The sequence below is a fragment of the Bison bison genome, unplaced genomic scaffold, assembly GCF_000754665.1.
Source record: "Bison bison bison isolate TAMUID 2011002044 unplaced genomic scaffold, Bison_UMD1.0 scf7180017864139, whole genome shotgun sequence".
Classification (NCBI taxonomy): domain Eukaryota; kingdom Metazoa; phylum Chordata; class Mammalia; order Artiodactyla; family Bovidae; genus Bison; species Bison bison.
The window spans coordinates 9,348,733-9,376,160 of record NW_011494711.1 but is presented as its reverse complement, the minus strand read 5'-3'; the positions used below and the strand labels follow the sequence as shown (position 1 = coordinate 9,376,160).

Genomic DNA, 27,428 nt, shown 5'->3' with positions numbered 1-27,428 from the left:
TCATGAGAAACGCTGGGCTGGAAGAAGCCCAAGCTGGAATCAAGATTGCCGGGAGAAATATCAATAACCTCAGATATGCAGATGACACCACCCTTATGGCAGAAAGTGAAGAGGAACTCAAAAGCCTCTTGATGAAGGTGAAAGAGGAGAGTGAAAAAGTTGGCTTAAAGCTCAACATTCAGAAAACAAAGATCATGGCATCTGGTCCCTTCACTTCATGGGAAATAGATGGGGAAGCAGTGTCAGACTTTCTTTTTTTGGGCTCCAAATCACTGCAGATGGTGATTGCAGCCATGAAATTAAAAGAAGCTTGCTCCTTGGAAGAAGAGTTATGACCAACCTAGATAGCATATTGAAAAGCAGAGACATTACTTTGCCAACAAAGGTCCATCTAGTCAAGGCTATGGTTTTTCCAGTGGTCATGTATGGATTTGAGAGTTGAACTGTGAAGAAAGCTGAGTGCCGAAGAATTGATGCTTTTGAACTGTGATGTTGGAGAAGCCTCTTGAGAGTCCCTTGTACTGCAAGGATATCCAACCAGTCCATTCTAAAGGAGATCGGTGTTGGGTGTTCTTTGGAAGGAATGATGCTAAAGCTGAAACTCTAGTACTTTGGCCACCCCATGCAAAGAGTTGACTCATTGGAAAAGACTCTGATGCTGGGAGGGATTGGGGGCAGGATGAGAAGGGGACGACAGAGGATGAGATGGCTGGATGGCATCACCGACTCGATGGATGTGAGTTTGAGTGAACTCTGGGAGTTGGTGATGGACAGGGAGGCCTGGCATGCTGTGATTCATGGGGTTGCTAAGAGTCGGACACGACTGAGCGACTGAACTGATTCTCGAGGAAGGTATGACATATTTTGATATTTAATGGTGACAGTACAGTTACTCTTCCGTTTTTGAGTAACTTCTTTTTCAGTGGTTTCCACCTGGGCTGCCGCATAGACTCACCTGGAAAGCTTTTAGAATATACTTCTATTTTGCTTCTGCTTCACAGATTCTGATTCAAATGGTATGGAGTAGGACCAGAGTACGGTTAAAAGATCCCCCAGATAATTCAATATAATCAGGACTGAAACTCCTTGTATCAGGAGAACACAATGAAGTAGTTCCTAGCTGGAAGCCTGATTATTTTGTGAATCATTTTGAGAACTCTGGGTGCTGGTGGAAAATAAAGGACATTTTCATAGCAAAGCTGATTTTGCCACTACCAAGTGAAATGTTTAAGAATAAATATTTCCAGCTGTACCTGACAGGACGTGTTTACACTGGAGACCATTTCTAACTTCACAAGGATAGATCTGTTCCTGTAATTTTTTGACAGTTGGAAAAAAATCCTTTGGTTTTTTTTGAGAATTCCTGGTTCTGTTTAGTCCTCCACGTTTTTTTTTTTTCCCTTCCAATTTTTTATTGGTGTAGAGTTGATTTACAATGTTGTGGTTCAAGTATACAGAAAAATAATACAGAATTTTTCAGATTATTTTCCCATATAAGATATTACAGAGAATTGACTGTGTAGGTGTTTGTTGATTATCTATTCTATATATAGCAGTGTATATGTTTGAGCAAACTCATAATTTATGCCCCCCACTTTTCCACTTTGGTAACCATAAGCTTGTTTTCAAAGCCTGAGATACTGTTTCTGTTTTGTAAGTTTGTTTATATAATTAGATTCTATATGTAAGTGATATCATACAATATTTATCTTTGAAAGTATGAAAATATTTTTCTTTTTATGGATGAGTAGTATTCCACTGGGTGTATGTGTGTGTGTATGTCACATCTTTTTATTCTGTGGGAGAACCTCTGCGATATAATCATTTTCCAGTTTGTGGGTCACCCACCAAATCGGTATGGGATTTGATTGTTTCTTGAACGCAGTCCTCCTCCTGCCTCGTTGTGGCTTTGTCTTTGGATGTAGAATCTGTTTTGGTACATTCCAGTCTTGTCAAGTATTGTTCAGCACTTAGTTGTGATTTTGGTGATTTGTGAGAGGAGGTCAGTTCAAGTCCTTGTACTCTGCCTTTTGTCTCCACCTTGTCCCGTAACCCGTCCCTCCTATTTCCCTCTCCTGCTTTTATCTGGACTTTGTTTCCGTTGTTGTTGTTGTACCTGCCTGCTTAAGTAGGGCTTCATTCCTTGAATTTTCTCCTGAGAAAGAGCCTCAGCTATTGAGCTATAAAAGTTCACAGGTTGTAGAATTCTCAGATCCTTCAGACATTAAAAGAGGAGACTCCACTGACTTGCAAACTGGATTTTATGAAAACACTTTTCCCAGTTTCAACTACTAAGTTAGCATGAAACAATTTCTCATGAGTATCTATTGGTAACTGAGGTGTTAGTGTGGTCTAATTTCCATCAGACACCCCGTTTCTTTCCTTTTTTTCTACTGTAATGATTGTATTATCATATGGTCATGAAGTTTACAAGTCATATTTTAGGATTGGTGAGAATACCTTGTCTAATTTTATTGTTAAATTTGTCCATCAGTTTTTGTTTTTGCTAACTTGGATGCTCTTTCTGCTTCAATTGAGGAATTCAGAAAGATTGAAACTATGTCACTGCTGCTGCTATTTTTTCAGAATTACAGAATACATTCATTTTGGGGAGTGCATGGAAAGGAGTTTGTTCTATTCATGACATGTTCTAACCTTCCTGAAAATTGGTTTGACAGTTTCTAGACATGTAATAGTAATTGTCCCTTAGAAGACGATATAGTATAGGAACTCAAGTCAAATCTGGTGAGGCTAACTGGACATGAGTTCTGGGAGACTGGAAACAGATAGGAGTCAGTGGCTTAGGAAAGCTGTCAGAATGAGACAGGGAAGACAACCACCACAATAAAATTGAAGTTGTATGTTCTAAGCAGTTATGTGTAATAACTAATTTAAAACCAACCTATTACCCTAATTTTATATATGAAAACATTAAGATACAAAGAGGCTAAGTAGTTTGCTCAAATAAGTAGTTGAAAGTTACAGTGAGGTCGGAAATTGCCTAGTCCTGACATCTAGACAGGTAGGCAGTATTTTTCAGAAAGGGGGTGAAAAGAGCAAGGGAGGATTAAGTTCCAGTTGAATAAAGGCGAAAGTAAATGACAGGTCATCCAGACAATGGCAAAGACACATGGAACATGGAAGTGGTCTAGGATCAGACCTGAGAAGCAGGTCAAAAAGTCTAGAAGCAAAGTGGTTTCCATGCTGAGTGCCAAACTGTTGGGTCCAGGTCATGAAAATTATTTCTGGCTATTGTCAAGATGACACTGGATACAAATATGAAGTATCAGGGAACAGGGCTCTCAATATCCACTTTAAAAAATTGAGAAGAGCATACCATCTGGATAGAGACAATGTCTGAGAGGTTTTTGCAGTAGTCCTATGATATCTAGATTTTTTTTTTTAATGTATGAACACCTAGAAGGCAGCATGGTGTGCATCAGGGTATTCTCAAGTAAATGAATCTAACATTGGAAATCTAATATTTTCTTCAAATATAAAAATGGTTACTAGTGTCTTCTGATAGTCCTCAACGATCTAATCTTAATGTATAATAGAAGATACTGGCATACAGGAAGAAATATATATGTTCCCAAAGAATGCTATGTAAGCAACAAAATGAAATATCAGGAAAGATCCTGAGCTTGTCACTGGTATTATATTACCTGACAACACCAATTGCTTGATCATGCCATTCATTAATCCTAAGAAAAATCTAGGCAGGCAAACATGGAGGAACTTCATCTACAGAAACTCCTTACAGAATCCAACCTGAATCAACATAAGTAGAGCATATGGGTAGTTCTGCATTCTGGGAAAGTCTTGTGACTCATCCCTTATGTCATTTTATAGCTTTGAGTATGTGGTGTAGGACCAACAGAGTTTTAACTTTGTTGTCTATTTTGACATTTCTTTGTTTACACATAATCTTTTATTGCCTGAGGAACAATGACATAAACTTGGAAGTATTTTTCCCACTTGTGTCTTGATATTAGAAATCAGCAAGCTTTTTCCTAAAAGTTTGTACTCCTTGGCAGGATCATGGGTAATGTTACCACTTACTCGGTTTATTCATTAGCTTTTGCTCCCTCTGCTGGATTGTAACAGCAAGCAAAAGTGGGAACTCCAATTCTAAAAAAGAGGCATAAACTCTCACCCCCACCACCTTTGAATTTCAAAACTAATACGTAAAATGAATTCTAAAATTAGACTAAACTTAGCTTTTTTTTGTTTTTGGCTTTAGTTACTCCAATAATGCTTATCCTTCAACTGTATATTATGTTACTCATTATCATTGTTTTAAATATGTCAACCTCATTTGGTTTCTCTTTACTTTGTAAAGGAAATAACATTTGCAGTGAATTCAAGATTAATGTTAATATTTCCATGTTATAATTGCTATGGTGAATATGCATTTCTCTTTACCAAATTGTGAATAAATCAGAAGGATGGTTTTATATAGATTTGCAAAGTCTATATAATTAACAAATCCAAGCTGACTTCTCTTATGTAAACCTGGGTTTCCAATGACCTGACTGTGAGATTTAACAACACTGAGTATGTGATATCTTAACCTCCTTCAACAAAACAGTAAATACAGAATACTGGACAATTTCACATATTTTGGTGGATAACAAAATCAATCCTAGGAGACTTCATAAATGCTCTAACTGGAATATAGTTTGTTGTAGTTGCTTATGCCAATACATATTTAAATAATAAAATCAGAATTTGTTCTAATGTATTTATCAGTAGGGTAAAGCCAGAAGAAAAAAAAAAACTTTCCAGTAGTAAACTCACTCATTTCGTCCATAGGTGGGATACCCAGGTCAACATTCTTTAGGGTTAACATGTGATGGAGACTAATATATTTTGCCTGTGTATTAGTTACACTGGGATAAAAATCAGTTACTGGGTCCCAAAGAGTTTTGCGAATATGATCATGGGCAGAGAGAATGCCCCATTTGTGCATGTTTTAAAATATGAGGCTTTTTTTTTTTTTTTTTTTACTGGTTATCCTATTAAAAGATCAAGAAGATGGTGAATTTATAAATAGATCTGATTACCAACAGACATGTAACACTCTGAGGGTTTTAGCCTCTGGATTTGGCAGTAACTGATTTTATCCTTAATCCCTGCAGCCTAGCAGCTTCAATAGATGTCTATTTTTAGTTACTGAAATTTGTTCTTTAACAGTGTTTAAGGAATACAGTGTCAATGTGTGCAAGGATCTTAACTAGTTGATAAGGTTAAAGAATACAAGAGAAAAAGGAAGTGCTAAGGAGTCAAGTAGGCAGTAAAAAATTCAGAGACTGCTGTCAAAATGTCTTCCAAGTAGCATGCAAATGCAGATATTAAGCCCTTAGAGTTAAGTCAATTGGCTCCAGAATTCCTCTTCTCTTCCCTCTTGCCCTCTGCTTTCTTGTGTTCCACATTAACAAAACATTTTTTCCCCAAGATGCTGGCCTGTCCAAGGTCAAAAATTTAGGGTAAAGCATTACTACTTTAGAAAGCCAATTTTCAATCTTATAGTTGAATTAGCTTTTATATTTATAAGATCAGGAGCTGACAAGCTAAATATACATAAGCTAGTGTTAGTTAAGAGAGAATTTCATGCTGCAGGAAGCTCCTCTTCCTTATTCCATTATGATCTGCTTACTAAGTCTAAAAGGCATATGCTTCATTAAACTACTTAAAGGTTTTAGTTCAAAGCAATTCAGCTTTTAACTTCCCATTGGAAATTGCATGTAATTCATGAGCTGGGTGAAGTAATATTTCAATTATCTGCATAAAATTCAAATGTAAGAAATTACAACAGTTGTCTGATATCAATACTGATGATTATTTTGGTGACAATATATAATGATAGAAACTGAATATCATGTTTACTTCTATCTTGTAATATAATAAGGAAAGCTATAAAGAGAAACTGATGTGAAGATATTTATATTCACCAGTGCACTGCAATATTAAATATCTGGGCTTTGAAAAACATTGAAACTTACAAAACTTGTAAATTGTTAGATCCTAACAATTTCATTTGAAATTGAGTACATATGAATTACTTCAAAGAAATAACTTTGTGCCCTAGATAAGTAGCTTTGGACACCTGGTTCCACTTTGAGACTATCTGAGAGATAGTGCCTTCATACATAATGACAGTAAGAAAGAAAAAAATTTAAATGACTGTCATCCAATATAGTCCATTATTAGTTTATCTCAAACTCATATCAAAGTGTCTCTGACTACACATGACTATGCAAAATTGAATTGGAATGCAGTGCTTGGTGAATTTGTCCTTGTTTTCAAGGAAACTGTTGCAGGACTGCATCTCTTGAAGGGTGGTTTTAAAATGGAAAACTGTAGTACATTACTATCCCAGAAAGTTCAAAACCAGATATAGCTCATAGATTTTTAAATTTATTTAGTTTTTTAAATACCTCATAGGACAGTTTTAATTCAACTGAATTTCTTAGCTGTTTGATTATCTCTTGCCTTTTCCCTCACCCCCATTTCAGTAGAATGGCTCAAGAGTACAGGTCTTTCTTGTTGACTTTTCATCCTTAGCATATAGCACAGGTTACAGCTTAAGCTCTTAATTAATAAAAGTATTTTGAATGAATAACATATAGTGATATCCATTTTCTCCTTCTAGTTATAAGGAAAAGTGAACATTATTGTCAGACTAAAATATATTTGAATCCTGACTTCAGTATTTAACTAGCTCTATGACCATTAGGTCAATTGTGTGAATTTTCTGCATATAGGTTTCCATATTTAATTGGGGATAATAACAAAACCTGCCAAGAAATTTTGATTTTTTAAAAAAAGACAATAAAAAAATAAAAAAGTACAATTTTTAAGCATCTAGCATAATGTTTGACATAGGAAGAAAACAATAGTAGCTCTAATAATTACAATAACTGTAACTAATGGTGCTGCTGCTACTCTGCTAGGTGGTGTTATCAATGCTCTGTATCCTCAGTCATCACTGTAACCTGTATGATTACCTTCATTCTACTGCTAGGTACCAGAGACAGACCCAGTGCTACTTGAGTCCTAAAATGGGAGGTCAGGATTTAAACCCTCCTCTGCTTGATTCCAAAGTCTGGGATTCTTTCAGTACACCACGTTGCCTCTCCCGGATATGTTTCAAAAACCCTAAAGGTATATTTCTGTCTTCAAAAGTTTTTCAAATTATTTCTATAAATTAAAATATAGCCATCTGATCCATTAAAGAAGATAGCTCCTTTAAAATCAGTAGGTTGTATAAAGGAATTTTCTCACACTTAATTTTCATTTTTTCAGAAAGTCAATTAATTAGATTTCTCAATGTGTAGTGCAGGAGAGTATGCAACTGAATTTTTAAAATGGAAGTAGACATCTAGGTTCTATTTCAGAGTCCTGAGTCTCTCTCAGGAGTCACCCTGATGGCCTTAGATGATTTCCAAAAACTCTGCTTGACTCATATCTGTCTTGTTAACAGGTCTTGGTCATACCTTCTTTTAGAAAAAGTGATCAGCATTTACTTACTACCTGGGTCCATTGACTACTATGGGAGGAATACCCTACTACAAGAATAGAAAAACTCCCTCTTCTAAAGGTACGAATTCACAATTGGCCCAACAAAATTTTCCATAAAGGAAATGAGTGTTAGATACTTTATTGGAGATCTTTAGTAGAACTAGATTATAATAACTAGCATGTACATAGAGCTCTAGTTTAAAAAACACTCTTCTATTTTATGTATTAAATATAAATAAATCGTGTGACTTAGTGCTAACATGGGAATACTGAATATTTAAAAGCAATAGCAATGACACTCCCATCCCAATGAAAACAAATAATTAAAAAAAAAAAAAAAAAAGCCAGAGGCACAGGACTAAAGTTATACCTAGAAAGTGGTAATATTCAGTGTTATTACACATGAACCTTTGCACTACAGAATTCAGATTAGTGTTCAATAGATATAAACTGAAAATTCTATAGAGAGATATTTACCTGGCTGATGAGTGAGTGGAAATTTGACAGTGTATGGATAAGACACACACACAAAAAAACAGTCTTTAAAAACAATTCAGCTGGAAATGAATAGTATGTTTTTCTTTATTTTTTAGTGAATCACAAGGAATGTTTATAGTTATGGAGTGGATAAATTCATAGATTTCTTGGCAAATGAACCAAAAAATACTAGACTGAATTTTCAGATATTCTGCTGTTATGACCTATAAAAATAGCAGATTCAAATAATAATTTCCAAATGCATTGTATTATTGCTGTTAAAATGTTTTAAATATAAAATACTAAATCAGTTTTCTCAAATGTAATTCCTAGTAAGTGGGAAATTACCAATATGAAGCATATAATTCATAAAGGGATATCTCTTATTTTGATCAATTAAATATGTATTATGACCATATGCTTGTACAGTTATGATAAAGCCAACTTTTTAATCTCTAAATATATGGTACCCAAAGCAATCTACAGATTCAAGCAATTGCTATGAAATTACCAATGGTAATTTTTAACAGAGCAAATACTTTGGAAACACAAAAGCCCCTGAATAGCTGAAGCAATCTTGAGAAAGCAAAAATGGAGCTGGATGAATCAAACTTCCTGATTTCAGACTAGAGTAGAAAGCTACAGTCATCAAGACAGTACGGTATTGGTACAAAAACAGAAATATAGACCAATGGAACAAGATAGAAACCCCTGAGACAAACCCACACGCCTGTGGTCCCCTAATCTACAACAAAGGAGGCAGGAATATACAATAGATAAAACGGAATAAGTGGTGCTGGGAAACCTGGACAGCTAAGTGTAAAAAACAACAACAACAACAATAAAATGAAAGTAGAACACTCCCTAACAAGATACACAAAAATAAACTCCACTTCCTAGAGTAATGAAAATTAAAAGAAAACACCAAATGGGGTCTAATTAAATTTAAAAGCTTTTGCACAGCAAAGGAAACCATAAACAAAATGAAAAGACAACCCAGAGCATGGGAGAAAATATTTACAAATGAAGTGACTGAAATTTCTAAAATATACAGTTTATGCAGCTCAATATCCAAAAACCAAACAACACAATCAAAAAATGGGCAGATCTAAATGTACGTTTCTCTAAAGAAGACATACAAATGGCCAAAAAGCACATGAAAAGATGCTCAACATCACTAATTATTGGAGAAATGCAAATCAAACGTATAATGAGACACATCTTATACTGGTCAGAATGGTCATCATAAAAAAATCTACAAGCAATAAATGCTGGAGAAAAGGGAATCCTCCTACACAGTTGGTGGGAATATAAATTGGTGCAGCCACTATGGACAACAGTATGGAGATTCCCTAAGAAAAACTACAAATAGAGCTTTCATATTATCCAGCAATCCTATGGAGAAGGCAATGGCACCCCACTCCAGTACTCTTGCCTGGAAAATCCCATGAAAGGAGGAGCCTGGAGGGCTGCAGTCCATGGGGTCGCTAAGAGTCGGACACAACTGAAGTGACTTAGCAGCAGCAATCCTACTCCTGGGCATGTTATCTAGAGAAAACTCTTGATATAAAAAGATACATGCACCCCAGTGCTTAACGAAGCAATCCTTACAGTAGCCAGGACATGGAAGCAACTTAAATGTTCATCTACAGAGTAATGGATAAAGAAGATGTGGTATATATGTATAATGAAATATGACTCAGCCATAAAAGAGAATGAAATAATTCCATTTGCAGCAACATGAATGGACCTAGAAATTGTGTTGAGTGAAGCAAGAAAGAAAAATAGTGCTTTTATGTGGAATCCAAAAAATAAAGTACAAATGAACTTATTTACAAAACAGAAGTATATTTGATGTAAAAACAAACTTGTGGTTACCAGGGTGGTGGGAAGGGGAGTATAAATTGGCAGATTGTGATTGATATATACACAATATAAAATAGATAACTAAAAAGGACCTGCTGTATATAGCACAGGGAACTCTACTCAATGCTCTGTAGTAGCCTATATGGGAAAAGAATCTAAGAAATAGAGATATGTATATGTATAAATGAATCACTTTGTAGTACATCTGACACTAACATAAATGAGCTATACTCCAATAAAAATTTAAAAACTCACAGAGGAGAAAATAAAAACAAAAATGCATTGTTTTCTGAATACAATAAAGTTAGGGCAGGTTTGTCCTCTGAGTTGTATATGGTTATTAGAAAAAGTAGATTTCTGGATGAGTGAGAGTGAAAACTTTCTAAGAAGTGAAAATATTTATTAAAAAAATAAAGATTATATTTTGAAAAAGTATGCAACAGATCAGGGGTTCTCCATGTGTGTACAAAGTCAGTATGATTTTGATAATAGTACTATGATAATATCTTTCACCCTTACTTCTCATGAATGTATAGGGAATCTTCAATTGGTTACCTGGTGTGCTGTATTATAATAGACTGAATATCAAAGCAGATACAAGAATCCAGCTACCTCTTTTTGGCCAGTTCTTAATGCAATTTATAAAAAAATGTAGATAACCTAATCTTCATACTATTTTGCTTTATAAAGTTTACTTTTCCAAAAATATGTTACTTATATTAGTAAATTAATAAAGTTTCCAGTTTCTTTTCCCACAGTAAATATTAACACTTATAACCCACATAAAGAAAAACTCAAAATTTGCTGTAAACTTCAAAGACTTTAAATTCCATATGATTAAAAAGTTTTAGAGCTATTTATAAAGAAACAAGAAAATACTATTTATTCCACCTTAAACTGTGTTTTTATTTTTTATAAATCCCAGTGATATAGACCTTTATGGTCCTTGTAATTTACGAGAAGTCTTTTATAATAGGTCTGTTTAAAAACCCTTAAAGCATTGTATTCATAATATAAATATTGATCTCCTTAGAAATTGCTCTTTTTGCAAAATATATTTAAAACTTAACCAAAATAAATAATTCATACCTCTCCAAGTGAGTAATAACGTCTTGGGATCTGGGAGTCCGGATAGATGTTTTCAAGGTACCAAGAAAAGGGCTTACACTTCAGATTTTCTCTTAGTGTTTTTCTGACTGACACATCTCCGTAATCCACTTTGACAACACCTGGAATTTTTCAGAGAAACATTGAAATCTGTTTATGCTATTTTCATTTTAGCACTGTTTCACTCTGCTTTGCTATCAGTTTTTTTCTCTATAATTAAAATTTCATCAAATTGAATTGCATGTGCAGCTGCTACTACACTGAATTCTTGCTAACATCCAATTAGTACATTAAATGGATATAAAAAGTTTTTCCATTGGTTATGACTTAAAATGTAAATATTTATCACCAAGTACATGTACTTCTTAAATTGAATAATTAATCAAGTCAGTATAAGTTGGTATTAATTTAGCATCTCATAATAAAAGCTTAATTGAGCTGTGTGATAATGTGGTTTCTTTTTAATGAAAGTTTCAGTGGCTTCACTATTTTTATTCCTCATATTTTTCCTTTAGTGTCATTAATTCACTACTTGTGCATTTCATGAGAAATATACATAAATATGACCCTCACAATGGATGACACATTTGTGTCCTAAGTTTTCCTTCTTGAATTTTTATTTTATCTAGGTTTAGGACCTAACTTTTTACTTACTAATTTTTCCCTGTTTTATAAGTTAGTGTAAACCACTTCACATCCTTGAGTAAGTTAGTAAATAAATAAGCATAAAGAAACCACAAGCAAATGAAATATACTCACATGTGTATTATTAAAATTGCTTAACTGTATTTCATTTAATAGCAGAATAGATGAATTTAAAATGAATTTTCCATTGAGGATCATAATAGAATGATTTTTAGTTGAGAAATAAAAATAACACCACTAATTTTAGTGACATGAATTGCTCATTACTAATATTAAAATAACATTTAATTGAAGTGGCTAAATAACTAAGATGACAATTAATTCTTAGATTTTGAAAAGATCTCTGTTTAAGAGCAGTAAGCAACCACACTTTGGCACAGGAAAAAAGTGGCCCAGTCTTGATATGCTATCCCACCCAAGCAGCAAAGTCTATTAGTCATGTGTAATAAAGGAACAATTGTTTAGACAGTCTAAATGTCTATAACTAATACCATTATTTAGGTTACTATTTTCAAATGAGGCCGCACTCTTGAGGCTTATCACCTGCCAGTCCTTCCCACTCCTCACCACCCGTTTGGTTTTTTTTTCAGAATTTTGTTTTTTCCCCAAATGCTTAAGCAGCCAAACCATTTCCTTCTACAATAAAATATTGATTTTTCTAGCTAGTGTTTGGATGAAAATAAAAAGATATTTGGGCTTTGTAGACAAATACTTCCTTTCAAAGTAATTGTATCCAGAACCTCCAATCTGGATGTAGCCTTCAAAAGAGGTTCAATAACACTTAAAAAATAGATTACTAAAAGAATTTCTTTTTGTTTAGTGGTACACAAATAGGTGGCTTTGAAAATTTTTTAATTGGACCCGGAAAAAAAGGCAATGCGGCTTCAAAGGATTTAATTCAGCAGTTCTGCATCTTAAATTTGACATTCCAAAAAGGTCCTCTTGATTTTCCACATGACCCATCTTCAAGACTCTCCAGTAACTAGCAATAGTGTCCACCCATTTTCTCAAGGCAAAAACATAGGAGTATTTCTTTTATCTCACACACATATTCAATTCATTAACAATCCACAATATGGGTCTTTCTACATACAGAGGGGTTACATCCTGAGAAACCCATCTTAAGTTAAAAAAAAATGCATTCAATAGAGCTAACCTACCAAACGTTGCAGCTGAGCCAAGCCTACATCAAATGTGCTCAGCACACTTGCATTAGCCTACAACTAGGAAAAATCATCTAATGTTAATCCAACTTTATAAAAATTGAATATCTCACATACTTTATTGAATAGTATACTGAAAGTGGAAAACAGGGTGACCGAATGTATAGAGAATGGTTTTAAGTGTATCTGTTGTTTTCACCCTCCTGATCACATGGCTGACTGGGTGCTGGGGCAGCCCATCTTCTAAAGAGAGTATTATGCTGTATGTTGCTAGCCTGGAAAAATATCAAATTCTAAAGTTTCACAAGTACAGTTTTTATTGAATACCTATTGCTTTCACACCATAATAAAGTTGAAAACTTTAGTCAAATCATCATGAGTCAAGGCCTGTCTATAGATTCCGAGCTCCTCTATCATCCCCATTACCATCCTGGTCTCTCTCATCTCTTGCCTAAGACTAAGCATGCCATCACCTCCTAACTAGTCTCCCTGACATCTTGTATTTCTCCATTTATCCTTTATTTACTATTTCCTGCTCTCTAGACAGTATATTTGAAATATAAAATCATGTGTTCGCTTGCTGCAAAGCTTCCAACAATTTCCCATTGTTCTAGAAATAATTGACAATATCAATAATCATTGCCAGAGTTTCTTTATGAAATGACCCTTGGTTATCTCTCTGAATTAATCACCTGTATTCACTTCATTGTAGCAAAACTGGCTTCCCCACCCTTTCTTGCTTGCTTTCTCTTTCTCCAAATCTCTAATCAAAATTTATTTCCTCATGCTCACCCTGACTTTCCTCTCTAAAATGATCGCCCTTCCCATCATCTTGGTAATGCTCTATCCCTCCATTATTCTTCATTCTCCAGCATACTTGTTAGTACTTGATATCCTATACAGGTTAATTTCTCTTTGCCTCCCCAGGAAAAGCTTTGGACAAATAATTTAATCTCTTGATTCCTAAGGTATCTTGTGTGTGGTATATAATAATTCAGTTCAGTTCAGTTGCTCAGTCGTGTCTGACTCTTTGCGACCCCATGAATCGCAGCACACCATGCCTCCCTGTCCATCACCAACTCCCAGAGTTTACCCAAACTCATGTCCATCGAGTTGATGATGCCATCCAACCATCTCATCCTCTGTAGTCCCCTTCTCCTCCTGCCCCCAATCCCTCCCAGCATCAGAGTCTTTTCCAGTGAGTCAACTCTTCTCATGATGTGGCCAAAGTATTGGAGTTTCAGCTTCAGCATCAGTCCTTCCAACGAACACCCAGGACTGATCTCTTTTAGGATGGACTGCTGAATACATATTGCATATTGTAATGGATACCTGCTGCTTTTGACTGCCTGGCATCCATTTTGCATATTGGTAACAGCGTTCAAGTTTTCCTTGGGCAACCGTCACACCTTCACTTTGTGTGACTTGCTGATCTCATACCCCTTCCTGTCTTTCCAGCTCCAACTAGCATCACAAAATAAAGGCATTTCACTAGTGAATCCTGTTAAAAATTCACATTCTGATTCAGGTGGTCTATACTGAGGCCTGAGAGTCTACATACTTACCAAGCTCCCAGGGGATGCTGCTGTTCCTCAGGTCAAATTCTGAGTAACCCCCAAGACAATCAAAACAACCCATTTCTCATTGTTACTTACAACCTATCATAATGACTGGCTTAGGAGTAGGCATGTGATAAAAGTATAAATAAATAAAAGTATACTCAGACAACTTTCTAGGACTATTAGAAAGTAGAAATTCTCTTTCCTTTGGAATTGCTAGCTGTAAAGATGACTAAAGCCTGGAGCTTCTGAGGCTACCATATAGAGAATGCCTTCTAAGATAGTGAAGCAAACACAGGAATTAGATAAACAAATGGAAAGGGAAAGAGACAAAGATAGCATAAGCCAAGCCAACATTTAAATCAGCAGATATTTATCGTGTTCCAGCCTTTACACAAAGCATGTTTTCTAAGCACTTGGGATATGTCAATGAACAAAAAAATGTATCTTTCTCAAAGGGGAAGGAGAGGTAAGTAAACAGTAATACATTAGAAGGTGATACATGCTATGACAAAAATAGAGTGAGGGAAGAAGTTTGCAATAGAAGGAATCTTAATGCATCATGGTTTTTTTTTCCAAAAGCAGCTTACAGGAGTTACAGGTTTTTAATGTAAATCTTTCAATGGAAGTTGAACAAATGCTAGAGAAGCTCTGACATTTAGAGTTTCATGATGAATTAGAATAAAAAAGTATTCTAACTCTAAATTTGCAGGATTGATTAATAGGTAAATTATAACATTTATGGGCAGTTACTTTATTTAATAACCTTTTATTCATGTTAAAATCTATTTCATGGTAGTATTAATCTAGATAATCTAGATATGTAGAAGAATTGTGTTTTAATTCTTTAAATAGAAGATCATCATAATCTCAAATAAATTCTTTCCAAGTAAATACCTAATAAGCCTAACAGTTTTGATTACCTATAATCAAGGTACCTGATGAGAGAATACCTGCTTTTAGACTAAAGCTCTTGAGTTTTGTGCATAAAAATACATATTGTAGCATAGCTTAAAGTGGTAAAAAGAGGAAATAATTTCCTTCAATAAGGGAATTTTTAAGTAAATCAGTGGTATACCTAATTGACAAAATATGATTGCTGTATTGAAATGTCTATAAAATATGGGAAACGGAAATAAAATACTCATTTACAATGATAGTGTAAAAAATTATTTGTAAATGTGTGGAACAAAAATAACTGAACTATAAAAGCAGTGCATTCCCTTTGCTACTAAAAGAAGAGAAAGAAAAAAAAAACCTTTAAAAATCTATTTTATCCTTAAGTATAAAAATTAACTGTGAAACTAATCAGTTTTCCATATACAATTATATATTAACAATATGCTTGCATATTAAATGAATATAGTTTTAGCTAAACATTTTTTATATTTTCAAAATTCCTCTTAAAGAGAAAATTATCTTTGTTGTTTACTTTAAAAATTGTCATCAAGGGTTATTTGAATAAGAATCTGCATTTCTTCTCAAGTATAATAAAAAGATCATTTTTAGGCTAACCAGGGCTTACTGCATTCTAGAGTATCTAAGTACTATATGTGTAAGAAGTTTAACAGATTAGTTGGATTTTTTTTAAATTTAAAACTACTCTTATCCTGCCATTTTAATTTTTAGTCATTCTTAATATGCACAGAAATTACCCAGGCTCATAACTGCTCATTAGGAAGTCAATGGTTAGAACTATATTAAGCGGCTGATGACCCATGCCAGCTAATAATACACAGTGATTATCTGTTGAACTTATCATTTACTATTATCACTTCAGTTTTATTTTAATGGAATAAAAATGATATAATGAATTGTACAAAGATCATAGCTTCTGTTGAGAACAGTATCGCATAGAAGAAGTGAATATCAGAAAACTTCTCTATTTATATCAATCTGATCTTTATCATCAAAAATCTGGGCAGGTCAGAAGGTGACATAGATGGTGGAGTAAGAGGACCCTAAACTCACCTCCCAGAGACAAACCAAAATTACAACTATTTGCATAACAACTCTATGGGAAGGACCAGAAGACTAGCAAAAAATATTTATTCCAACTAAAGACATAAAGAAGGAACTAAATACTATGACTCACAGACTTAGAGGAAAAAAATTATAGTTAACTGAGTGGGGAAGAGGAATAGGTTGGGAGTTTGGGGTTAACATGTACACACAGTTATATTAATAATTAAAATGGATAAGCAACAAGGACCTACTGTATAGCACAGGGAACTCTCTACTCAATATCCTGTAATAACCTAGATAGGAAAATAATTTGAAAAAGAATAGATACAGCTGGAGAGGGTGTGGAGAAAAGGGAACCCTCTTACACTGTTGGTGGGAATGCAAACTAGTACAGCCACTATGGAGAACAGTGTGGAGATTCCTTCAAAAACTGGAAATAGAACTGCCTTATGATCCAGCAATCCCACTGCTGGGCATACACACTGAGGAAACCAGAAGGGAAAGAGACACGTGTACCCCAATGTTCATCGCAGCACTGTTTATAATAGCCAGGACATGGAAGCAACCTAGATGTCCATCAGCAGATGAATGGATAAGAAAGCTTGGTACATATACACAATGGAGTATTACTCAGCTATTAAAAAGAATACATTTGCATCAGTTCTAATGAGGTGGATGAAACTGGAGCCTATTATACAGAGTGAAGTAAGCCAGAAGGAAAAACATAAATACAGTATACTAACGCATATATATGGAATTTAGAAAGATGGTAACAATAACCCTGTGTACGAGACAGCAAAAGAGACATTGATGTATAGAACAGTCTTATGGACCCTGTGGGAGAGGGAGAGGGTGGGAAGATTTGGGAGAATGGCATTGAAACATGTAAAATATCATGTATGAAATGAGATGCCAGTCCAGGTTCGATGCACGATACTGGATGCTTGGGGCTAGTGCACTGGGATGACCTAGAGGGATGGTATGGGGAGGGAGGAGGGAGGAGGGTTCAGGATGGGGAACACATGTATACCTGTGGTGGATTCATTTTGATATTTGGCAAAACTAATACAATTATGTAAAATTTAAAAATAAAAAAAAATAGATACATGTATATGTATACCTTATCACTTTACTGTACACCTGAAGCACAATATTGTTAATCAGCTGTGCTCCAATATACAATAAAAATTTAAAAATAAGAAACCACAATAAGATTAGTAGGAATGGTGGAGACAGTATAGTTAGGACCCAAATTTTCAGGGTTGGTAACCCACAAATGGGAGAGATATCACAATGATAGAAGTTTTCTGCAAGGAGTGAGGGGTCTGAGCCTCCTGTTGAGCTACCTTGCCCAGGGATCTTGCACCAGGAACATGAGCCCCTAGAATGTCTGGCTTTGAAAACCAGCAGGGCTTATGTTCAGGAAGTGGGAGGTCTATAGGAAACTTTTCTGTTAAAGGGTTTGTGCAGTATCTCACACAATCTGAATCAGCATAGAAGCAGTAGTTTGAAGGGAGCCTGGGTCAGACCGATTTGCTAATCCTGGAGAGCTTTCTGGGGATGAAGGAGGACACAGCCACTGGAGGCAGCTATTTTGGAGAGCTCATTTTACTGCTGTATTACTATTGCTGGCAAGTGACATTTTGAAATCCTACCTCCACCCTTAAAGTGCCAGGGACTGACCTGCCCACCAGTGGGCCAGCACCAGCCCTGATTTCCCATGGCATGCAGATATCTGAGCGGGGACTCGGCCATGCAAACCAGCAGGCCAGCACTAGTCCCATGACCCGCCAGGCCCCACAGTCAGCCATGTTGGCACCTGGCCTGGACCATCACTGGGCTAGCTCCAAACCTGGCATCCTTGGGCATCAGCCAGTCACTTCAACACCTGGCACTGCCCACCAGCAGGCAGGAACCAGCCCTGCACCCCACTGGGCTCTGTAGCTTTCCACACCCCATCCACTAGTGGGCCAATAGCCACCACACCAAGCAAGGCCTGGCAGTTAACGTGGCCAGGGACCAGCCCTGCCTAAGAGCAAGCAAACAGCCGTTGGCTGTCAAAACAGAAGGAAACATGCTAGGGCATAAAGAGCACAAAGCTCTAGTGAACAGAGGAGTGTGTGCTCTGGGCCCCAGGGGAATTCACCTAAATGAGGCCACATTTCAAAGACTGTAAGACATAACCTCTTTAATACCTAGAAATAAACACAGAAAATTAAGTAAGATGAGGCAAGAGAGGAATATGGTCCAAATGAAGGAATGAGACAAAATCATAGAAAAGTGAAGATAAGTAACCTGATAGAGATGTCAAGGTAATAATCATAAAGATGTTCAACAAACTTGGGAAAATAATGATTGAATATAGTGCAAATTTTAATAAAGAGTTAGAAAATATAAAGATTCAAAATGAGCTGAGATTGCACTCACTGAAATAAAATATATACTTGAAGGAATCAAGGGTACATCAGATGATACAGAGGATAATATCAGTGGACAGAGTAGTAGAAATCAATGAAGCTGAACAGAAAAAAGAAAATATGCTGATGGTTTGTGACACTTTTGTGAAAACAGCAAGCATACTAATATTTGCATACTAGGAGTCCTAAGAGGAGAAAAGGGAACTTACCTGAAGAAATAATAGATGAAAACTTCCCAAACCTGGGAAACACACATCTAGTTGTAGTAAGCACAGAGTGTGCCAAACAAGATGAACTCAAAAAGGTCCACACCAAAACAATTTATAATTAAAATGGCAAAAAAATAAAAGAGCAGACCTTAACAGCAAGAGAAAAACAGGTATTTACATTTTTAAAGGAAACTCCCATAAAGGCTATCAGCTGACTTTAGCAGAAACATTGCAGGGCAGAAGGGTCTGGCATGCTGTACCCAAAGTGATGAAAGGAAAACAACTATAATAAAGAATATTCTACTTAGAAAGGCTACCATTCAGACTTGAAAGAGAGAGAAAGAGTTTTACAGAGAAAAAAAAGCTAAAATAGTTCACCATTATAGTGGCTTTGTAAGAAATGGTGAAGAGTCTTCTATAAGCAGAAAAGACCAGAACTAGAAACATAAAAATTACAAAAGGAAAAATCTCATTGGTGAAGGCAACCACAGAGTAAATCAACCACTTCTAAATGTAGTAAGGTAAGGTAAGGTAAGTCACTTCAGTCGTGTCCAACTCTGTGCGACCCCATAGACGGCAGCCCACCAGGCTCCCCGTCCCTGGGATTCTCCAGGCAAGAACACTGGAATGGGTTGCCATTTCCTTCTCCAGTGCATGAAAGTGAAAAGTGAAAGTGAAATCGCTCAGTCGTGTCTGACTCTTCGCGACCCCATGGACTGCAGCCCACCAGGCTCCTCCGTCCATGGGATTTTCCAGGCAAGAGTATTAGAGTGGGGTGCCATTGCCTTCTCCGTCTAAATGTAGTAGGAAGGTTAAAGTAGTAAAGATAAATGTAGTAAAACACCTATGTATACAATAAGTAAGGGATATTTAAAACAAAAAAGTGTAAAATATGTTACTAACATTAAACAGGAAGGGGGAGTAAAAATATAGCATTGTTAAAATGCATTAAAACTTAAGAGATCATTAACTTAAAATATTTATATATATATATAGCCTATTGTATATGAACTTCATACTAGCCACAAACCAAAAACCTAGAATACATGCACACCCAAAACAAAGGAATTCAAACATTACACTAGACATAGTCATCAAATCACAAAAGAAGAAAGGAAGCAAAAAGAACTACAAAAACAACTACCAGAAATCAATGAACAAAATGTCAGTATGTACATACCTATCAGTAATTACTTTAAATGTTAAATGGACTAAATATTCCAATGAAAAGACTGTAGCAGAGGACTAAAAACAAAAACAAAAAAAGATCTATATATGCTGCCTATAAGAGACTAACTTCAAATTTAGAGACACATAGTAAAAATCTTTTCCTTTATATTTTCTACCCTTCATATTATGCTTAGAGATACCAAGATATCCATAAGTCCAGGTGTATTTTATTTCATGCTTAAATATATTCACTTCATGTTTTTCTTTTAAAATTATACTATGCATGCGTGTATGCTAAGTCATGTCTGACTCTTTGTGACCCTTATGGACTGCAGCCTGTCAGGCTCCTCTATCTGTAGATTCTTCAGGCAAGAATACTGGAATGGGTTGCCATGCCCTCTTCCAGGGGATCTTCCCAACCCATGGATCGAACCCATGTATCCTGCAGCTCCTGCATTGCAGGGCAGATTCTCTACTGCTGAGCCACCAGGGAAGCCCAAACTCGACTATAGACACTCATACACATTTTCTCATTAAATCTCTGTCATACCCCTATCTATTATTGTTTTTGTTTGTTTGTTTAAGGATGAAAGAATTGGAGCTTTAAAAGATTAAATATGCTCAAGCTTGCTTAGAAAATATCAGGAGAGGATTAGAAGTCATTCACATCCATCTAATATCATAGTCCAAGCCCTTGCCCATTCTACTAGATTAAAAAAAAAAGAAGAAGAAGAAGAAAACTGGAGAAATTTTGAAACCTGTATAGAGATATCTTTCCGTGGATGGTGGAACACAACATGGTAATTATCATTCCTTGAAGGGTAGATTCCACTTGGCAAACTTTTCCAGTCCTAACAGATCAACGTGATCCAAGATGCAGGATGAACTTGAATTCATAGAAATAAATGATCCGTAATGACATAATTGAGAGTTATTTTATTGACTTGACAATTAAATACAAGCCAGAAGGTTTCAGTGTGCAATTGAATGATCAACTAAAATATTTCCATAAAATGCTACCCAAATTTTATACTGTCAGTCCCTCATTCTGCAGGATGCTGGATATAATTATTTCTTCAGCTTTGTGACACATATAATATTAGTATTATACCTTCTCTGAAGTAGTGAGTTTTTTTATATATATATATAGTAAATGGGATCTTACAATTGCTTGAGGGGAGAAGCCATTGTATCAGTGTCAGTGCAGCTGACACTACTTGAACATGTACACACTTGTATTTCTCATTGTAGCCAATTACAGATTTAGTAATTAATGTAAATTTTAAATCAATAAGCATTTAAATACATCCTGATTATTGTCTAAAAACTTTAATACTTCTGGTAAGATCAAGAAAGTACTAAGATGAAAATTTAGTGAATGATTTTAGGGACTTCAAGGAAAATCCCAGGAATAATAATGTTTTAAGAAACTCACATTATCAGTCATCTTCATGGTACTGAGAATGATAGTGGATGACAAGCATTGGAAAGTGATTCCAATGTCAGATTCCAAATGTGAGAAACTTGCTTGACCAATTTTGCTTATTTAAAACAAATTCTGTGTAGTACAAGAATGACATGATCAAAAAGCTATCTGAACAGTTTATGTCTGAAAGAATTCCTGTAATAGGGACAAAATAATTTTAAGTGAAAAGGAAGTAATACATTATAAAGTGGAGACTTTATCTTAGTGGCATGTAAGAAAATGATCTTTAAATGATGAGAGCTTAAATTAGATGAAGTATATTAAACATTTGGAGGAGAAAGGCCTGGCGTGCTGCGATTCATGGGGTCGCAAAGAATCGGACATGACTGAGCGACTGATCTGATCCAGTATTCTTGCCTGGAGAATCCCATGGACAGAGGAGCCTGGAGGGCTACAGTGCATAGGGTTGCACAGAGTTGGACACGACTGAAGTGACGTAGCACATATTAAACATTTGTTAGCTTGTCACGTTTTAATAGAAACAATGAGTTAAAAGTCAAACAAGTATCTACTATAAGACTTCTCATAACCTTTACTGTGTTACAGTGCATTTTGGAAATCTAAAGTGATATTTCCCAAATTTAACTGTCCTTTCCCCCAGATTTTGTGATAAGAATACTCCGTGGAGAACATTTTGAGAAATATGACTATATTGTATTTCCTATAAACAAAAATACTAGTCATTCACAGGACATAGATTGATCCTCTTAGAAAAAAACTTTCATGGAGGGAAATACTATATGCTTTTCAATTTTTTTCATTAGCAAGTTTCCATTGCAGTCAGTACAATACATATATTTGTTGATGGGTGTATTTATGTTCAGTTCCTAGAGCAGTACCTAGTGCCAATAGTCAATCTTTAAATGTCAAGTATACTGATCTCTGACATATGCTGTCTCTTCCCTCATGTTCATTCCCTATTATTCTCTCTCACTTTCTCCTGTGTAGGAAGTGCATCTTGGGAACTCTCCTACACTGCTGGTGGGAATGTAAATTGATACAGACATTATGGAGAACAGTACGGAGTTTCCTTAAACTAAAAATAGGAGCCCCGCATGACCCAGCAATCCCACTTCTGGGCATATTACCAGAGAAAACCATGATTTGAAAAGATACAGGCATCCTAATGTTCATTGAGCACTATTTACAATAGCCAGGACATGAAAGCAACCTAAATGTCCATTAACAGAGGAATGGACAAAGAAGATGTGGTACATATGTACAATGGAATATTACTCAGCCATAAAAAGAACAAAATATTGTCATTTGCAGCAACGTGGATGGACCTAGAGGTTGTCATAGTGACCTAAGTCCAACAGCAAAAGACAAAGCTACAAATGAACTTATTTACAGAAGAGAAGTCGAGTCATGGATGTAGAAAACAAACTTACGGTTACCAGGGGGTAAGGGGTGGAGGGATAAATTGGGAGATTCAGACTGACATATACACACTACTATATATAAAACAGATAACTAATAGGAACCTGCTTTATAATACTAGAAACTCTGCTGCTAAGTCACTTCAGTCATGTCCGACTCTGTACGACCCCACAGACGGCAGCCCACCAGGCTTCACCGTCCCTGGGACTCTCCAGGCAATAACACTAGAGTGGGTTGCCATTTCCCTCTCCAATGCATGAAAGTGGAAAGTGAAAGTGAAGTCGCTCAGTCAGGTCCGACCCTCAGCAACCCCATGGGCTGCAGCCTTCCAGGCTCCTCTGTCCATGGGATTTTCCAGGCAGGAGTACTGGAGTGGGGTGCCATTGACTTTTTAATGGCCTATTGGGAAAATAACCAAAAAACAAAAAACAAAACAGAGTGGATACATGTATATCTTTAACTGATTCACTTTGCTATACACCTGAAACTAACACAACGTTGTAAATTAACTATACCCCAATAAAAATTTTAAAAAGAAGTACTTCTCTATTTAAGAAGTAAATAGTAAGTAGTACATCTCTATTTACTTTCATGACTTAAAATTACTGCTTTACAGAGGCTTCCCTGATGGCTCAGTGGTAAAGAATCTGCCTGACAATGCCGGAGACACAGGTTCCATCTCTGGTCCGGGAAGATCCCACATGCTGTGGAGCAGCTAAGCCCGTGCACCACAACTGTTGAGCCAATGCTCTAGATCACGAGAGGTATTTAAGAAATAGAAACTTAAAGCGGTCCATTTTCAAGGACAACTAGCCTAGAGTGATGGCCTGCTGATGTTACAGCTCTTAAGATACTTGTGCCGGAAAATCCAGACAAAGGGAGAGTAATAAATCCAGGTGACTTCCTCTGGAAGATTGTTAACCTCATAGTACTCAGCCAGTGAGGAACTGGGAGGGACTTGCATGCCGATAGGCTAAGAACCCCATTTCAACAACTCTGGTGTGCCTTCCCACCAGACACCCAATTTTGCAAAAGTGTCATTAGAGCCTTGCTTCTTGATGCACCTCATGTCTCCAAGTCCACTCCTTGAGTTTGGGCTGGTGAGCTTTATCTCCCACAGCTGCAACTACTGAGCCTATGTACCACAACTCCTGAAGCCTGCATGCCCTAGAGCCTGTGCTCTGCAGCAAGAGAAGCCTCCAAAGCCACTGCAATGAGAAGCCCATGCACCACTAGGAACAGTAGCCCCTGCTCACTGCAACTAGAAAAAAGCCTGTGAAGCACCAAAGACCTAGCACAGCCAAAAATAAATAAATAAAAGTTTTTAAAAATTACTACTTAACACTTACTAAAAGAATTGAGACAGAAAGAGACAGAAAAAGAAATAATTGTATGTAATATTTGGCTCCAGAATGTTTCATTAACAAAGAATATCATTAACAATTTAAAATATTTAGGTGCATTTTCCTAGTCTGTATTTTTGTCAGCCTTGTCTGCAAAGCCAACTGGAAATGTAATTATGTTTTTGGATTGTGAGTTATTGGGGGAAAAACAGCAAAATTTTACTAACATGGCTCAGGAGGACTAGTGTGAATTGCTTAGTACATTTTACAAACTAAAGCAATACCTGAGATTACATTGTTAAGCACATTTCAAACAAATATTAAGTATTCATAGTCAATTCTTGATTATTTAGCCTAACAAAATGTAACCCTACTATGTATATATATTTGTATATATATGGCAGTCAGTCAGTTCAGTTGCTCAGTCATGTCCGACTCTTCGCGACCCATGAATCACAGCATGCCAGGCCTCCCTGTCCATCACCAACTCCCGGAGTTCACTCAGACTCACGTCCATCGAGTCAGTGATACCATCCAGCCATCTCATCCTCTGTCTTTCCCTTCTCCTCCTGCCCTCAATCCCTCCCAGCATCAGAGTCTTTTCCAATGAGTCAACTCTTCGCATGAGGTGGCCAAAGTACTGGATTTTCAGCTTTAGCATCATTCCTTCCAAAGAAATCCCAGGGCTGATCTCCTTCAGAATGAACTGGTTGGATCTCCTTGCGGTCCAAGGGACTCTCAAGAGTCTTCTCCAACACCGCAGTTCAAAAGCATCAATTCTTCTGCACTCAGCTTTCTTCACAGTCCAACTCTCACATCCATACTTGACCACAGGAAAAACCATAGCCTTGACTAGATGGACCTTTGTTGACAAAGTAATGTCTCTGCTTTTGAATATGCTATCTAGGTTGGTCATAACTTTCCTTCCAAGGAGTAAGCGTCTTTTAATTTCACGGCTGCAGTCACAATCTGCAGTGATTTTGGAGCCCCAAAAAATAAAGTCTGACACTGTTTCCACTGTTTCCCCATCTATTTGCCATGAAGTGATGGGACCAGATGCCATGATCTTCGTTTTCTGAACGTTGAGCTTTAAGGCAATTCTCTCTCTCTCCTCTTTCACTTTCATCAAGAGGCTTTTTAGTTCCTCTTCACTTTCTGCCATAAGGGTGGGTATATATTTGTATGTGTGTGTGTATATATATATATATATATATATATGACTTCTATACCTTTTAAATATTTATTCAGCAAAGGAATATAATTCTGACTAGAAATATGATTAAAGGAGATTAAGAGCACAGTGGTTTACTTAGAGACTGATTCTCACTTCCTGGGAATATGTAACCTCTTAGGCCTAGTTTTTTCCTTTATTCCATGGGCATTATGCCCATCTTCCTCAGAGTGTTAATGTGATTATTAAATGAGCTAACATGTAAAACACTTAAACAGTTCATGATACATAGTGTTTCACATGTGTTACCTATTATGTTTGCGGTTGTTTTACTGTGGATCTGACCTCAAGTGGTACATCACCCCCACATAGAAGACCAGGCTAGTTATTTTCTGAGCCTGTGCACTTCTATTGTATATTAGATGAATGGTGTGGGAAATCAACAACTTAACTATGACCCTCATGGTGGAGAGATCTGACAAAATGTGGTCCACTGGAAAAGGGAATGGCAAACCCCTTCAGTATTCTTGCCTTGAGAACCCCATGAACAGTATGAAAAGGCAAAATAATAGGATACTGAAAGACAAACCCCCCAGGTCAGTAGGTGCCCAATATGCTACTGGAGATCAGTGGAGAAATAACTCCAGAAAGAATGAAGGGATGGAGCCAAAGCAAAAAGAATACCAGCTGTGGATGTGACTGGTGAGAGAAGCAAGGTCCGATGCTGTAAAGAGCAATATTGCATAAGAACCTGGAATGTCAGGTCCATGAATCAAGGCAAATTAGAAGGGGTCAAACAAGAGATGGCAAGAGTGAATGTCGACATTCTAGGAATCAGCGAACTAAAATGGACTGGAGTGGGTGAATTTAACTCAGATGACCATTATATCTACTGCTGCGGGCAGGAATCTCTCAGAAGAAATGGAGGAGCCATCATGGTCAACAAAAGAGTCCGAAATGCAGTACTTGGATGCAATCTCAAAAATGACAGAATGATCTCTGTTCGTTTCCAAGGTGAACCATTCAATATGACAGTAATCCAAGTCAATGCCCCAACCAGTAATGCTGAAGAAGCTGAAGTTGAACGGTTCTATGAAGACCTACAAGACCTTTTAGAGCTAACACCCAAAAAAGATGTCCTTTTCCTTATAGGGGACTGGAATGCAAAAGTAGGAAGTCAAGAAACTCCTGGAGTAACAGGCAAATTTGGCCTTGGAATATGGAATGAAGCAGGGCAAAGACTAATAGTTTTGCCAAGAAAATGCACTGGTCATAACAAACACCCTCTTCCAACAACACAAGAGAAGACTCTATACGTGGACATCACCAGATGGTCAACACCGAAATCAAATTGATTATATTCTTTGCAGCCAAAGATGGAAAAGCTCTATACAGTCAGCAAAAAAAAGACCAGGAGCTGACTGTGGCTCAGACCATGAACTCCTTATTGCCAAATTCAGAATTAAATTGAAGAAAGTAGGGAAAACCACTAGACTATTCAGGTATGACCTAAATGAATCCCTTATGATTATACAGTGGAAGTGAGAAATAGATTTAAGGGCCTAGATCTGATAGGTAGAGTACCTGATGAACTGTGGAATGAGGTTCGTGACGTTGTACAGGAGACACGGATAAAGACCATCCTCATGGAAAAGAAATGTAAAAAAGCAAAATGGCTGTCTGAGGAGGCCTTACAAATAGCTGTGAAAGGAAGAGAAGCGAAAAGCAAAGGAGAAAAGGAAAGATATAAACATCTGAATGCAGAGTTCCAAAGAATAGCAAGAAGAGATAAGAAAGCCTTCTTCAACGATCAATGCAAAGAAATAGAAGAAAACAACAGAATGGGAAACACTAGAGATCTCTTCAAGAAAATCAGGGATACCAAAGGAACATTTCATGCAAAGATGGGCTCAATAAAGGACAGAAATGGTATGGACCTAACAGAA

The 27,428-nt window shown here is 36.5% G+C and overlaps 1 protein-coding gene across 1 annotated transcript in view; it reads right to left on the bottom strand.

The window, feature by feature from the left end:
- GALNT13 (polypeptide N-acetylgalactosaminyltransferase 13) overlaps positions 1-27,428 on the bottom strand; it is a 628,841-nt gene that overhangs the window by 52,026 nt on the left and 549,387 nt on the right. Inside the window, exon 10 of the mRNA XM_010840017.1 lies at positions 10,957-11,096. Coding sequence (XP_010838319.1) covers positions 10,957-11,096 — 140 coding nt within the window. The remainder of the gene's footprint in view (positions 1-10,956; positions 11,097-27,428) is intronic.